The sequence below is a fragment of the Cucumis sativus genome, chromosome 6, assembly GCF_000004075.3.
Source record: "Cucumis sativus cultivar 9930 chromosome 6, Cucumber_9930_V3, whole genome shotgun sequence".
NCBI lineage: Eukaryota > Viridiplantae > Streptophyta > Magnoliopsida > Cucurbitales > Cucurbitaceae > Cucumis > Cucumis sativus.
The window spans coordinates 14,770,409-14,785,787 of NC_026660.2; the positions used below are offsets into that span (position 1 = coordinate 14,770,409).

The window sequence follows — 15,379 nt, forward strand, 5'->3', positions numbered from 1 at the left end:
GAAAAAGGGGTGCATGGCCTACAAAGAAACCGCCCAACTTAAAACAATTTTTTAGTTTCGTCCCAAAACGTTGAAAAGAGCGCCAATGCTATGGCCTACAAAGAAACCGCCCAACTTAAAACAATATCAAAGATCTTGAAAGTTCACATCTAACTAGTGGGTGGTCCCATTTTGAGTAATATTAAAGTTTTTTGCCCATAAAAGCTAAACATTGATGCCCCAGACTAAGTTTTTTAGTTCCATCCCAGAACGTTGAAAAAATGGTCAATGCTATGGCCTAGAAAGAAACCGTCCAACTTAGAAGAATGCCAAAGGTCTCAAAAGTTCACATCTAACTACTTTGTGGTCCCTTTTCCAATAGTATTAAAGTTTTTTGCCCACAAAAGCCGAAAAGTGATGCCCCAAACTGAGTTTTTTAGTTTCGTCAAACGTTGAAGAAATGATCAATGCTATGGCCTAGGAAGAAACCGCCCAAGTTAGAACAATGTCAAAGGTCTTGAAAGTTCACATCTCACTAGTGAGTGGTCCCATTTTGAGTAATATTAAAGTTTTTTGTCCACAAAAGCCGAACATTGATGCCCATACTCAATTTTTTAGTTCCATCCCAAAACGTTGACAAAAGAATCAATGTTACGGCCTAGAAAGAAACCGCCTAACTTAAAACAATGTTAAAGGTCTCGAAAGTTCACATCTAACTACTGGATGGTCTCGTTTTGAGTAATATTAAAGTTTTTTGCCCACAAAGCCGAACTATGATGCCTCAGACTGAATTTTTTAGTTTCGTCCTAAAACGTTAAAAAAATGGTCAATGTTGATATATTGTAAAATTGTTATGTTTGTGCTTTATTTGGCTTAAATATTTGAAATGCATATAATGTTTATATCAAATATAATTATAACAACGATAGATTTTCAATAAGTTACATAACATATACACATTATTAAGATATATATTTTAAGTACTTTCTCGTATATTCAAGAAACAATGATATTTCATATATCCCTTTGTATATTTATAACGTTGATACATAATATGTGTAACCTGGAGGCTTGAAACAGAAAGGAATTATATGTTCAACCGACTATTTGGTATATCCTTACTAATGAAAATATATCACCATATATAGGAAATATATGATTACAAAACTAGTTAGAATTAGGTAGGGTAGAATAATGTAATATAGTGACACTAAAATCTTTCATTACATTTTACGGAAGAAACGAAATCTCTTAAAATTCACCACGTGGCGACGTCCGATAGTGTTATTTCATTGCATCCTTCCACTAGAAATTTGTTTGTTTTGTTGGGGGAAAGAGACTAAAATTCATGTGGGAAAATTTTATCATCACCGATGAATTCTTGTTACCGAGGAATGAACTCTGACTTTGCTGAAATTTGCAACAGACAAATCGGTATTGTTCCATCAACAAACTTCTCTCGCAGATTCATTGCTTCAGAGGTTCTTCAAACTTCTTCCTTTTATAATTCTAATCTCATTCTCAATTCTTTCAGTCATGATCCCTTCAATTTTCATTTTGGATTTAATAATTACATCACTTCTTCCTTCAATTCTCCTCTTAATTTTGCTTCGCCTGTTGATGCAAATGCAGATTATTGTAAAACAGTTGAATCTTGAACACAAGTTAAATGGTCACGATGGCTGTGTAAACGCCGTCGAGTTTAACTCCACTGGCGATCTTCTTGTGTCCGGTTCCGATGACTGCAAAGTCATACTCTGGGATTGGGCAAGAAATTCTAAGAGGTTTTCGTATCCTTCTGGGCACCTCGACAACATATTCCAAACCAAAATTATGCCGTTCACTGATGATCAGAAAATAGTAACTTCAGCTGCCGATGGAAAGGTGATTTTGTATAATTTAAAATGACATTTCCTGTCATTTATACCTTTTTGTTGTTGCTTTTGTAGCTTTGTTCATGTGGGTGGCGATTTTATACTGATAGATGTTGGACGGTTTTTGAAAAACTGGGGTTTAATGGTGCATCCAAGGATTTAGAGGGGAGTATCTACAATATGGCGAGTACATTGAATAATTTTTACAGGAAAATGGGTTCTATTGCTTAGGCTTTTGTTCATTTTAGGTCATTTATCTTTGTGGCTTTGGCTTCGTTGTCTTGAGTGTCTTCCATTCACTTTCAACTTAATGGACTTCGGTTGATGTTTGCTTAAAAGATAGTTAAATAATGTGGATTGCTAAGCCTTTAAGAAAGAAATATTTCTAACTTGTAATCCTGGCTGATCAGTCCTCATCGATGAGCAACTGTCTTTACCATTAGCTTCCATGCAAAAGTCGCTTTTATATCAGGAATTATATTCTTTCTCGTCTCTCCAACAACGTTTTTTTGGTCTATCTTTTGCCTTTATACCTGTCCATGTTGGGTAAAAAATAACTTAATTATTATATATGGAGAAGAAGATCAGGTTTTGCTGATGGTACTGGCTGAAAGAAGACAGAACAGAAGGTGTGTATTGAAAAATTAATGTGTTGATGTTTATAGATTGTAGGAGAATGATTTGGTTGTACTAGAGCCATTATTTTTGTTCATATTATGTCTGTAGTTTCCATATTGTTAATCAGTTAGGTGTGTGATCTGGTTTTGGCCCAACTTGTATTCTCTAATCTTTTAAAAGTTGGGAATGTTATCAACTTGAATGCTTGTTTTCTTTTTCCTTTCCCTTTTTCATGCAGGTAAGACTTGGGCAAGTCTTGGGTGATGGCAGAGTCATTACCCAAATGTTAGGGGAGCATCAAGGCTCTGTTCATGAACTTGCTGTGGAGCCTGGAAGCCCTCACATATTTTACAGCTGCGGCGAAGACGGTCTTGTGCAGCATGTAAGTGAATCTGCCGTATGATCCTCTGTTGAAGCTTTTTAATTCCATTTGATGTGGATTACCTTTTTATTCTAATTTTCAGTTCGATCTACGCAATACTTCTGCAAGAAAACTTTTCTATTGCACCGCATTTGCCGAAAGGAGCAGGCATCCTCCTAACAGTATTGAACTGAATGCCATTGCTATTGACCCAAGAAATCCAAATTTCTTTGCATTGGGTGGTTCAGATGAATATGCACGCTTGTATGATTTGAGGAATTGCCGAGGTGATGTTACAAGTTCGAATAGAGTTGTTGATACTTTCTGCCCACACCATTTGACTCAAACTAACAATTTCCACATCACGGGATTGGTTTTCTCAAATTCCAGTGAGCTGCTAATAACTTACAGTGACGAGCTTATTTATCTGTTTCAGAAGAATATGGGGCTAGGCCCCTCACCATTGACTGTCTCATCTGAGAATTTGTTGCGGGAACTTAAACGGCCACATGTTTTCTCTGGACACAGAAACTCAGCAACAGTTAAAGGGGTGAATTTCTTTGGCCCTAATGCAGAATATATTGTGAGTGGCTCCGATTGTGGTCATATATATATTTGGAAGAAGAAGGGAGCTTTACTTGTGAAGTTAATGTTGGGTGATCATGATGTCGTAAATCATATCGAGCCCCATCCACACCTGCCTATTCTTGCTACGTGTGGCATTGAAAATAATGTAAAAATTTGGACTCCCATGGCTAGTGATGTTCCTCCATTGCCTGATGACATGGAACAAGTAATATCACCTCTCTATGGGCATTGTCGCTACGGTTCATTCTTTTCTCTCGTTCTAGTAAATTAGGACTTTACATTAACTCAAAAACTTTATTTGGTAAGTCGTAGTATATTACATCTTTTATGCATATTCTTAATGCTCTCTCTAATTAGTTTTTCTACTACTTCTCGTATTCTGCTTCTCTTCTTCAATAATTGGTTTTCTGTCTACCTGTTTCGCATCAAGAAGAATATATACTAACAAAACTTGCTCGTTCTTGATCAGTTGCAAATATCAGGACAAACCACCAATTTTAAAGAAATGAGACATGGGATTTAGGACTTCAGTTTTCTTAGATATCTTATTATACGTGTATCATTGACCAGATAATGGAGTCCAATAAGCAAGGAAGAGAAGAGCACTCACGAGTGACCCTTACTCCTGATGTTATCGTGCATGTCCTGCGGCTGCAAAGAAGACAAACATCTGCATTTACGGAAAGACGATACAACCCAGCCGATAACAACAGTGATGGAGAAAATGAATGGGAAGCTTATAATCAAGAAGCCCTAGATGGCAGTGTTTCTTTTGAAGATGATTCCACAGAACATGCTTCTGAGTGTAACATCAGCTAGAATTACGCATTAAGTGTAAGCTCCTGGCCTCTTCATTGCAAATTTTGCATTACTGCTCATCAGACTCGTTTAGAGTGATTTTGCTACCTCATTATGTTGTGTTTTTCTTTCTATTAAGTTCCAGGGATAGTTTCTATTTGGATCCTAAGTTTTCAGATGCTACATGTTTAGTTTTTAAATTTTGAGTTTGCTTTCAATTTAGTCTCTAAGTTTGGAAAGGTACAACTTTACTTTTGAAATTTGAGTTTGGTTCAATTTGGTTCTTAAGTTTCGACTTTTACACTTTTAATGTCGATTTTTCCGCGAGAACCAAATCAAAATGAAACTCTAATTTCAATTTAAAATTGCAGCATTTTGAAACTTAGGGCTAAATGATTGAAATTAAATCCAAAACTTAATAACTAATGTGTAACATTTTGAAATCAATAGACCAATTAGAAATTAAACCCAAAAACTGAGGTACTTTTTCTTCTCTTTTTTTTTTTTTTTCCTTTTCTTTAGGGGAATGAACAACAATATAGTTTGAATGTGACATGACAAAGACAGTCACATAGAGTGAAAAAACAATCTCCAATCTCACATGTAACTATCATGGGTTGGCCATGGTAAAACTTGAGATATAATCTCAATAACTAACTATGAAGTCAGTCGCAGTCGTAGTTTGGGAGAAAGAATTTCACCGTCAAGCATGTTTCATTCTTCAATCTTTGAGCGAGTTTCATTGTTGTGACTGCTTGGAACCACTCTAATAGGTCAATTTTGATTCATTGACACTATTATAAAAATTTTCTCCATAATAAATGGGGTAGAGTAGGCTTGGTTTAACTAGTTAGTTATTGAGCAATTGATTAGGACGTATATCTTCAACCAATAATATAGTTGTTACCCAATTGATTAGGATGCTTTGACCAAGAGGTTAGTTGATGTGGTATGATTAGAGTCAACCAGGATATCTAGGATAAATCCTTAATTGATTAGGACTATGATTAGTTTTTTATTAGGATTATGATTAGTTTCCTTAATTTATTGGGATTAGGATTAGTATGTTCGTGTTATCCGGATTAAAATTAGTTTGTTTTACTCTTCTTTGTGGATAACGGAATTGTCTTCTTGTATCTACAGCTCTTGATTCATAATTGATTGGATTCTTGGAGAGAACTCTCCTCTTGGCTTCTAGGCTATATCAATTAAGAAAACTAATCATAATCTTAATTAGTTAAATTTAATCTATATATGCTAATTTACTTTAATCCTACCACTTCATTAGTAGTTTCAGTATACCCTTTCTATACGTTATTGAACTAAACTCATGTCTTTTTTCGTAAGCTTAGTCAAGGAGTTAGAATATACATACTAAATAGTAGGTTGATACTAAATAGTAGGTTGAATATAGACTATTAATAATTAACTTATCAACTTATATTAAAATGTTTATCCAATAATTATTTTACAATATCATATTGATTGAGACACATTTGACTGATCTAGAAATTTAGAAAGAAAAATGTATAAAAAGTGAGACTTGAACCTAAGTCAAATACTTCTTAATGATAGTTTTAACATTGGACTAATGATTGGTATTGTTATCCTTAGTTATATATATGGTAATTTGAATGGATGTCAGTTTTAGGAATAATAATCAAGTATAAGCAATATTTTAAAAAAATTACAATTATAGTTCTATCGTTAATAGACTTCTATCATTGGTAGATTTTAAAAGATTTTGCTATATTTGTAATATTTTTAAAATGTTGATATATACTTAATCTAATTTTTATATTTGCAATTATCCCTATATATATATATATATAAAAAGCGTAAGATTGAAGGTTGAAAGATTTGAAGGGGGTTTGGGCTTGTCCGACCTGCTATAGAGTCTTACATATTTTCTTAGTTATTTTAATTTAACTAACATGGATATGTAGGGTTCAAAATTAAAATTCGCTCTATAAATACAATTTCTTAAATCTTAAACCCCAGACATTAACAAAAAATTGAAAACAAGTGAAACAACCTCTTAAAGATGGGTTTGTGACCTGTGAGTCTTTGTGCAAGTCTTCCTTTAATGTTGATGTTGCACTCATGGGTCCGCTTGACCAAAAAAGGAGCCGTCCACGCCCGCCCACCACTGACATTGAAACCCAATATTGCTTTCCCATCACACCCACCTTAGTATTCTAGTTTATCTTATATTATTCGAAATATTCTCTCCAACGTACGTCCATATTAGAAAAATCAACGGGGCTCATACTCTATAAGATTGAAGGACTACTTCTCTCATTATCAATTGGTTTTGAGATAAAACCTCATACTATCAAATTTAAAAATAAGAACTACATTATAACTTTTTTTTCTAAACTATGAAATAAGTCTGCAGCAGTTCAAAACTTGAATTGGCACAATATCGCGAAGTCGCCGTCTTTGCTCAATTTGGGTCAGACCTTGATGCTGCGACTCAAGCATTACTCAATAGAGATGCAAGGCTTACAGAAGTCTCGAAACAAGCACAATATGCACCACTGAACATTGAAAAAGAAATTCTAGTAATTTATGCTGCTGTCAATGAATTCTGTGATCGAATGCCACTAGAAAAAATTTCTCAATATGAGAGAGTCACTCCAAGTCGTATAAAATCAGAATTACAGACTAAATTTATAATTTAATAAAAAAAATTACTTGAACTTATTTTGAGTTATAACTATTTATCAATACCACTAAATTGTCATTTACCAATTTTATCATGGATATGATAGAGAGTTTGATGTAGTAAGCTTAAAATTGGTTTTTACATATTTAATAGTAGGATTAAGAAATGGTTTGTGAAGTTTGATTAAGAGGATTTTGAAATAGTTAAAACATTTTTATCATTATTAAAATAATTATTTGACATGCGTTTGGTTAATCAAAACTAAATACGATAACGTGAAAATTGCATTTAAAAGTTTTAAAAAATTAAATATTATATTATTTTTTAGTACTTAAAGTCATATTTCATTCTATAATAATTTTGAATACGGTGATTTTAATAAATTTTGTTGCTACGCTCAAACTAGTAAGTGCACGAACTTTTTCAATGTAAACTTTGGTTTGTTGTATGTGCTGCCCACACGTGTGCTTCACTACTCTTACAACTTACTAAACCATATCGGTGGTATTATGATAGACACAAATAGCATAACAGTCTATTTTAGTTTATCAATTGTGATATTTTGCTATATTTGTAAATATTTTCAAAAGTTTAATCATTTAAAATAATTTTCCAAACCAATATATTATTTTAGCATATTTATTTATTAAAGCAAAGTTTAGGAAGAAAAGAAAATGGAAGTTTACAAAAATAGCAAAAAAAAAACAAATTATGATAATAGAGAGTCCATACCACCTACATTTTCTAAATTGTAAAAATGAAATATTTTATAAGTACTTTACCATTACTATCTGATTATCGATAATTACTAGTCATATTTGCAATATGAAAAAAAGATGTGTTATTAACTGTTTTTTCTAAAATAATTTGTCATCCAATGCAATTTTTGAAAGGTAAATGTATATGTCAAAGAAAGGTTGGGCAGTGAAGGCTACAATGGAATTTTCTCCCCCAACAACATTTTCGATCATATCACATTCAAAATTAAAATTGGATCTATAAATACAATTTCTTAAACCACACATTCAATATACCAAAAATTTGCTCTTATTTTGTCTACTTTATCTCTCTACTTTTATTTTCTTTTGTTATTCTTTTATTCATTCAAAGCTAAACTTAGCCATATCCTTTCCTTCATCTTCTTCAAAATTTAGGTCAAACTCAAACCACCAACCCAGAAGAGGCAATGTTAAAGCTCAAATTTTTAAGAGCTTTTACATTTTCATGGTGTCTTTAGCCAAGTCCATGGTGGAATTTGCAGTTCCTAAATGAAGAAACTGCCATGGCTGCTATTTTCGTGGTTCTGAAGTGTATTCTTTTTACAAAATTATTATAGTTTAGTTGGTAAAGCACTATTTTCTCGATCAAAATGTTAAAAGGTTTGAAACTCACATCTTACGTGTCGATGAATAAAACTAAGATTTCACTTAAAAAATTTCTTTAACCAACAAAAAGAAAAATCTTAAACTTTTGTGTGTTTGTTAGTGTAGAAATATTTTTTTAGTATTGACAAGTGGAGCATAAGGAATTTTTAACCTAGCTCAACCCTCAAGAAAATGAGTGTATGTTAATTATCGTGAAAATAAACTATTTTCATAACAAGATTCACGTTTGTACCATATGTTTATCTTTTTTAAGTATTAGGAGTTGATGTTTTAAATCAATGACACCTGAGTTGAAAGATTTAAACATGTAACTTTTTGATCGAGAATACCTATCTAAATCACTTTACCTATATTCAAATTGACCGTTGAAGTTTGTGTTTCAATTTAGTGTATTTGCTTCTTCACACCACAAGAATGCTTGTGTTTTAGTTTAATTTACCTTCATGTTTATGTTTTATTTTGTATGAATAATTAATGCTTGTAATCAATAAGATAGTTGGAAGTTCGTACTTTTCTATGTTTTGTTACGAACTAGAACTTGTATCTTGTCTTATTAACATGGATATCATGTTTTAGATGTATGATTCGAATTAAATGATAAATTATCAAAACTTTAAATCGAATTGCAATCTTATTGCCACGAGTTTATTTGATAATTTAGGACAAGAAATGGTCATGATTTTGTATTTAAACTATTTTAAGTATTTTTTATCTAATTAAATTACAAACTTAGTTATTTAAAAAAAAACACACAAAATTCGTCATTTTAAATTTGATAAAACTTCATTAGTATTTCTTTTAATATACTATATCATCTAATTAATTTTTATATATTAGAATATGAATAAAACCTACTTTCAAAATAATCAAAATTCAAATCATACAAACTAAATCTTAATTACCTAATCTCAAACATTAGGTATAAAATCGTAATAAAAATTGATGTATTTGTAATAACATTTTATTGATCGATGAGCTATAATAAATATGATTTGATTGTTTCTTAATTTATTCACATGTACCGTTAAGAAATAAATCTCTTCAAACTTAATGTTATTGTTACCTTTTATCTTTTACATGTTCGTGTGAGAGTGAAACAATAAGAATAAAAGTAATAAAAAGGAAGATATGAATGTTGATAACTTTTTGTTTAAAAGAGTAATAACAACAATAATAATCATATCAAGTACGATAAGGAAAAGTATATGATATAATTTTAAAACAGAAATGGATGGATTACTCTTTCCCTTGGTTGGTATGGATTATTTCTCACTAATAGAAATGCATTCGGACTACAGATCATGTGGTGCTTAGCTTAGCCATAAAGCAATGTTCATGTTTCTTTCAGTCTTGCCGCCATTTCAATTGCTTACTCTGTACCGGATCAACCATTCTAGGGTTTCGCATTTGGCGGGAGACCAAAGGACGCGATAGATTGAATGGCGAACAGATTAATTAATCAGATGGGATTACCCAGGTCGATTGCTAACATTTTTGCTGCTCGAAATATTAACACAGCCAAGGTAATGAAAATGATGAAGCTTCGTGGTTCCTCACCATTAATATGTCAATTTATTCATCCAGTTCCTGTTTAATACGCCATAATTAGAAACCGGGGTGAATCCTTTACATTATGTAGTTCATATGAACAACTTGACACGCTGCTACTGTCTTTTAAGTTTCTCGATTTGACCACTTGTTGGAAATCCTTCATGTGGAAATTAAACTTTTGCAATGGTTGTTAATTTAGAGTGAATTCGTAATGTCACCAATTGAATGGGATTCTCTCTTTTGGGTTCTTTTTCCTGGCTTGGTCACTTGTTCCTGGTTGCATTATTTTTCTGTTCTTTAGTCTGTTTTAGCAAAAATTTCAGTATAAGTTTATTTGATTTGTTTCAGGAGGCTTTATCTTTAACTGAATTTGAGTTGATGGAGTTATTGGACGTGGGATTGTCGGAAGTTGCATCCGCAGTTGCACACATTAGTGAAATTGCTTCTCCTCCTTATCAGACCGTAAGTAATTGATTCTGTTTAATTGGTTGGAGCTCATTAAACTTCTCTAAGATGGGGAATATCTTTTGGGTTTCCCACATCTTCGACTTCTGTTGCTTTTAGAAGTGATGTTCTTGTGGCGCTGTAGGCGCTTTCTCTGATGGAGCAAAGACTTCAAAACGAGCATTTAGCTGGCCATCTTTCCACATGTTTAAAAGGTTTAGATGAGGCCTTATTTGGTGGAATTCCATTTGGTGTCCTGACAGAACTTGTTGGTCCAGCTGGAATTGGCAAAACGCAAGTGTGATTCTTTCCTAGTTTTCTGGTTTGTTAATAATTTTTGTTTTATAACGGAAATTTTTCTTTGTATCGCTTTTAACTAATTTCTCCTGACTCGCTACTCTGCTGGTTGTTGGATTTCAGTTTTGCTTGAAACTCTCTTTCTTGGCTGCTTTACCACCGAGCTACGGAGGTTTGGATGGCCGTGTAATATATATTGATGTAGAATCTAAGTTTAGTTCCAAAAGGTATTTTAAGTACTCCATCGTATTGGATTATTCTATATTTGTGTAATGGGTGCTTCACTTTTTTGCCTTTTCATATCCTGTCTCTCTCTCTCTCTCTAGGATGATTGAAATTGGTATGAGAAGCTTTCCTGATGTATTTAACAAGAAAGACATGGCACAAGAGGTATTAAAATAATAAATACTCTTCATTTAAAATTTTAATTTACAGTGCTTTAAGATGGATCCATGTCAATCTACATTCCAGATGGCTGGTAGGATCCTTGTTTTGCGGCCAGCATCACTTTCTGAATTCACTGAGAGGTTTGCTCAATGACAAAGAATTTTATTTAGCCTAACCATGTCAATGATTTATGAGAAAAAATGCTGATGACAACATAAATTAGTCTGCAAATTTTAGCAGAATATGTCTTTTATAAAAAGGAATTGGGGGTATTTGCTATCCACATGCTCTAGTTACAGATTGGTTCAACTGCAATGATTCACCTGCGATAACAGTGAATATTCAAATGGAATACGATTGATGTGATTGTGAGTATTTAGGTTTTTTCTTTTTTTGGTATGAGTTAGAGTTAGTTCCTAACTAATGTCTGACGTCTTAGTACCAGAGGGTTTGAGTTTAATTGATCACCTCGTATCTGGACGGGCATAGTTTGTGGTTCAAATATGATGGGAGCACAAATGAATTTCCAATTATACACTTGCTTGAGTTGTAGCAATGAGATCTGAATAAGTCTGTATCTACTACTTCTGCGAGAGATTTATTTTGTGCACTTTGACATGCAATGCTCAAACTCAGTTCAGTTATCTAATAGAATTGCTGCAAATTATTGGGCATGTTCTCTTTTTCCTCTAACCTACGAACCCACGCATTGATATAGCTCTATGGTTATGGATTTTGAGATATATTTTCATGAATTTACTCAGTTCATTTTTTGTCACATTTACACCTGCCTTGATACAAGTTTCTGCTGTCTGTTTTTCCAGTCTGCACAAAATCAAGGTTTCACTTCTTGAGCAAGAAGTAAAGCTAGTAATCATTGATAGCATGGCTGCTCTTATTACTGGGTAATTTACTTTTTGTTTCTCTCCTGACTTTTACTCTATCTTCTGCTCAAATGAGGCTTCTATGCCCAGCTTCAGTTGGGATCTCAATCCTCATTGACATGTATTAAAGTAGCTTCAGTTTTACAATACTAAGGTTTCTTCAGTAATTTTTTCTGTTCATTCAATTTTCCAGAGTTCAAAGAGTCATAATTTTGGCCTTGTTTGGTTACTAATTATTTTTAGTTTTTGGTTCTGTGAAAACTAGATTTCTTCAGTAAATTTTGTGAGTGTTTTCACTATGAATAACCATTTACTTCTCTATCATGGTTTTTATTTTATTAATTATAAACACTAGAAATCTTAACCAAATTTCAAAAACAAAAACTATTTTTTGAAAACTACTTTTTTTTGTTATTAAATTGTAAATTTGGTCTTTTTGGTTCAAATAAAGTTCAAATTTAGTCCCTATGGTTCTAGAAGTTAGAATTTGGTCTTTATGGTTTGATAAAACTTCATAGATGACCCCTGTGATTCGATAAAATCATCATAAATTGTTCGTATGGTAAGGACTCTTAATGATAACTTTATTAAACTGTAGGGACTAAATTCTAACTTTCTACAAATCATAGGAGCTAAACATACAATTTAACTACTTTTTGGTTTTAGTTTTCAAAACCTAACTTGGTGAAAACACTCCTAAAGATAAAAAATAAAAACCAATAGGTGGAAGTACTGTTTATAAGCTTAATTTTAAAAAATTAAATGTTTATCAAAGATTCAAAACGGACCTTGTTTTTTTGTTTCCAGTTTCTCAAAATCAATCTAATTTTTCTTTTTCTTCTTCTTTTCTTCTGAAATTTATCTTTAAATAAGTGGTTGGCTAAGATTTGAGAAGTGGAGAGGTAAATTTTAGGAACAAAATTAGTTTCAAATAGGCCTAAGATTCATCATTTGTGCTATGATGTATTTTTTAGGAGAGTTTCCCTTGTTATTTGAAACAAAACCACATTGGTGTAAGAATCAAAGGTTATTCATAGTGCATTTCCATCAGCTTCTTTCTGATGCTTCAAGAAAAGGTTCTTTTTCCAGGGAGTATGAGCTAGGGGCACCCAAACAGCATTCATTGGGTTGGCATATTTCTTTTATCAAGTGAGATTTGGTTCCACCTTACTCTGGTTAGATTTTCTTGTGTTTTGTAACTGTTCCATTTGTCTTTTGAGTATTGTCATTCGATTTCCCACCATCTCAGGTCAATTGCTGAGTTTGCACGAATTCCAGTAGTCGTGACAAATCAAGTAAGATCCCGAAACAGGAAAGAGGTCTCCCATTATTCTTTTCAAGGTAGGGTGGTTTTATTTATCTGAAAATTGATCAAATTTATGTACTCACAATAGCTTCTCTGTGGCAGGATGGAGCAGGAGTGAATGTCAGGAATATTCTTCAGGATATGGTTCTCATATTGTTGCTGCTTTGGGTGTTCATTGGGCTCATTCTGTGACAATCCGTTTGGTGCTTGAAGCAAAATCTGGTTAGTACACGTTTTACTGATAACACCTTATAGCTCACATAATGCATGGAATATTGCTTGTGGTATCGATGGAGTTGATGGACCATCATCATACAAATATCTTTTCTACTTTTTAAAATGTTTTATAACTTGTCATTGCCATCCTCCTCCTGTAGGTCAGAGGTTTATAAAGCTTGCGAAGTCTCCCATGTCTCCACCTCTAGCCTTCCCATTCACAATAACCGCATCAGGTATTTCATTGCTGAGCAACAATGGAGAAGAACTGAGTGGAGCAGAAATCAACGAGATTCATTGTCAAGGTTAACAGTACTAACCTAAACAAGGCCCTCTCTTCATTTTCCTCTTCTATTGTCAAAAGTTTAGTTGACTTAAGTTTGAAGCTCGATTAAATTTGAAACATCTATGACATGTTTGCTTTTGTTTCTATACCTCTCTCAAATTATCAAAACATGTTAAGGAGATTTGATGTTAATGCAATTACCACCCAGCCTCATTTTCTGAAAATTATCCACCCAGGATGCCACGAGAACTTGTTGCTTTTTGTTGTATTATTTTCTACTGAAGTTCAGACTAACACAGACACTGCACTGGGTTTCTTTCTAGCCTTGTTATCTTTTAGTCATTTGATTTTTCAACATTAATGCAGGACACAGTGATATTATCAGCAATCACTTAGGAAAGCATCAGTGACCATTGCCACTCAAATGCGATTGGGACTGCTTAAATCCCAGGCTTCTCATGCATAAAAAGGCTTATGCTGAATTGGTGGCTTCCTGTTGTTTATGGTCGGTTAACAAGCAATAGTGAATTTGTTCCTAATTATTTTTTTCGTTCTAATTTATTGTTTAATTTTAACGTTTGAAATTACAATGAATTATTTTTCCTCTTTCATGAGAATCCAAGATTTATTTTATCATTTTCTTTTTACTCAGGATATGTTTGCAGGATAGCTTAGAACTAACCAGCAGAACCTGGAGGATGGAAGGGATATCCAAGCTGCGGATGATTTTTGTTGAGAGGAATTGACTACCTTAGTTTCTTTAGTGATAACAATTAGTGGAAACTGGAAAGTACATGCAGGACTAAAGTTTCTTAGCGATAAAAATGCTTAGAAAGTACAGGTAGGATGTCATATTGGTTCATTAATATGCTAGGACAGGGCCGCCTGGAAGTTGATCGCCCTTCCTCGAGCTCCTAATTGAAAGGAAAAGCGGATGCCTGCCATCTGCTACCATTGTGGTTTGGCCCACCCTTTCTTTGAACCTTGTAATGGCACATCGTGACATTTACCTATGTCCATTGAAACTCTATAGATTATGGAATATGTTCTGAAAATTTTAAATTATGCCCCTGAAATTGTTGCCTTGAAAGTTTTAAATACCCCACCTTCTGAATATTGTCTTGGTGGTGGAGGTCCCAACATGTTCGATATTCTTAGGCCCCTGAGGGTGGTGACTACACGTGTAGAGAATGAATCTTGCATTATTTAGCAAAAAATATGTTAAATGCATCAAATCCATGTAATGGACTAAAGTTGCAAAGATTCCAAACACCAATTTTGGAACTCTTGGAACACAATCGCTACCAAAACCATGGAATTTGTGTTATGTTCTAAACATAGAGAATACAGATTTCTATGGACTAATACATTTTATGCTCACACGAGTGTTCCTTCATTCCAAATTTTCAAGTACAGTAAACTTGGGAGGAAAAAAATCAACTTGACCTGAAGGTTTGTATGCAATGTTGTATCCTGATATAAGACTTGATCTATTTGAGTGAAAATGAAACTTGGAGTTAATATATGTTTTATATTGCAGGGTTTTCAATCAAGGAAAATGGCTTGCTAACCTGCTTTTGGGCATTTTTGCAAGTGATTGGCTCAAAGAAAGTAATCTCAATACTGCCAAATTAAGGAAGGTGGTTTTGCTGAAACACTTTCTATTTTAAAATTGTTGATATGTTTGCACATAAATTATGCTCTTTCTAGTAGATTCTCCATTCTCATTATTTATTT

General features: G+C 33.2%; 2 protein-coding genes across 4 annotated transcripts; both read left to right on the top strand.

Moving 5' to 3' along the window:
* Positions 1-1,266: 1,266 nt before the first annotated feature.
* On the top strand, positions 1,267-4,943 carry LOC101210792 (DDB1- and CUL4-associated factor 8). Of its 3 annotated transcripts, XM_011658920.2 has the most exons (6): positions 1,272-1,460; positions 1,612-1,863; positions 2,710-2,853; positions 2,936-3,625; positions 3,991-4,254; positions 4,741-4,943. In XM_011658920.2, the coding sequence occupies exons 1-5, from the start codon at positions 1,353-1,355 to the stop codon at positions 4,237-4,239; spliced, it is 1,443 nt and encodes a 480-aa protein (XP_011657222.1). In that variant the 5' UTR covers positions 1,272-1,352; the 3' UTR covers positions 4,240-4,254; positions 4,741-4,943. The 3 variants fall into 3 exon arrangements, with proteins under 3 accessions (XP_031743908.1, XP_011657222.1, XP_004149538.1); XM_031888048.1 differs by lacking the exon at positions 4,741-4,943 and having other exon boundaries at positions 1,267-1,460; positions 3,890-4,128; XM_004149490.3 differs by lacking the exon at positions 4,741-4,943 and having other exon boundaries at positions 1,273-1,460; positions 3,991-4,506.
* A 4,565-nt stretch (positions 4,944-9,508) lies between these two features.
* On the top strand, positions 9,509-14,718 carry LOC101210549 (DNA repair protein RAD51 homolog 2). The gene is made up of 13 exons (XM_031888186.1): positions 9,509-9,794; positions 10,171-10,284; positions 10,412-10,564; positions 10,687-10,790; positions 10,890-10,953; positions 11,035-11,090; positions 11,775-11,855; positions 12,924-12,983; positions 13,084-13,175; positions 13,243-13,362; positions 13,518-13,661; positions 14,009-14,147; positions 14,295-14,718. Exons 1-12 carry the CDS (start codon positions 9,711-9,713, stop codon positions 14,050-14,052), a joined length of 1,116 nt encoding a protein of 371 aa, XP_031744046.1. The 5' UTR covers positions 9,509-9,710; the 3' UTR covers positions 14,053-14,147; positions 14,295-14,718.
* The last annotated feature ends 661 nt before the right edge of the window (positions 14,719-15,379 follow it).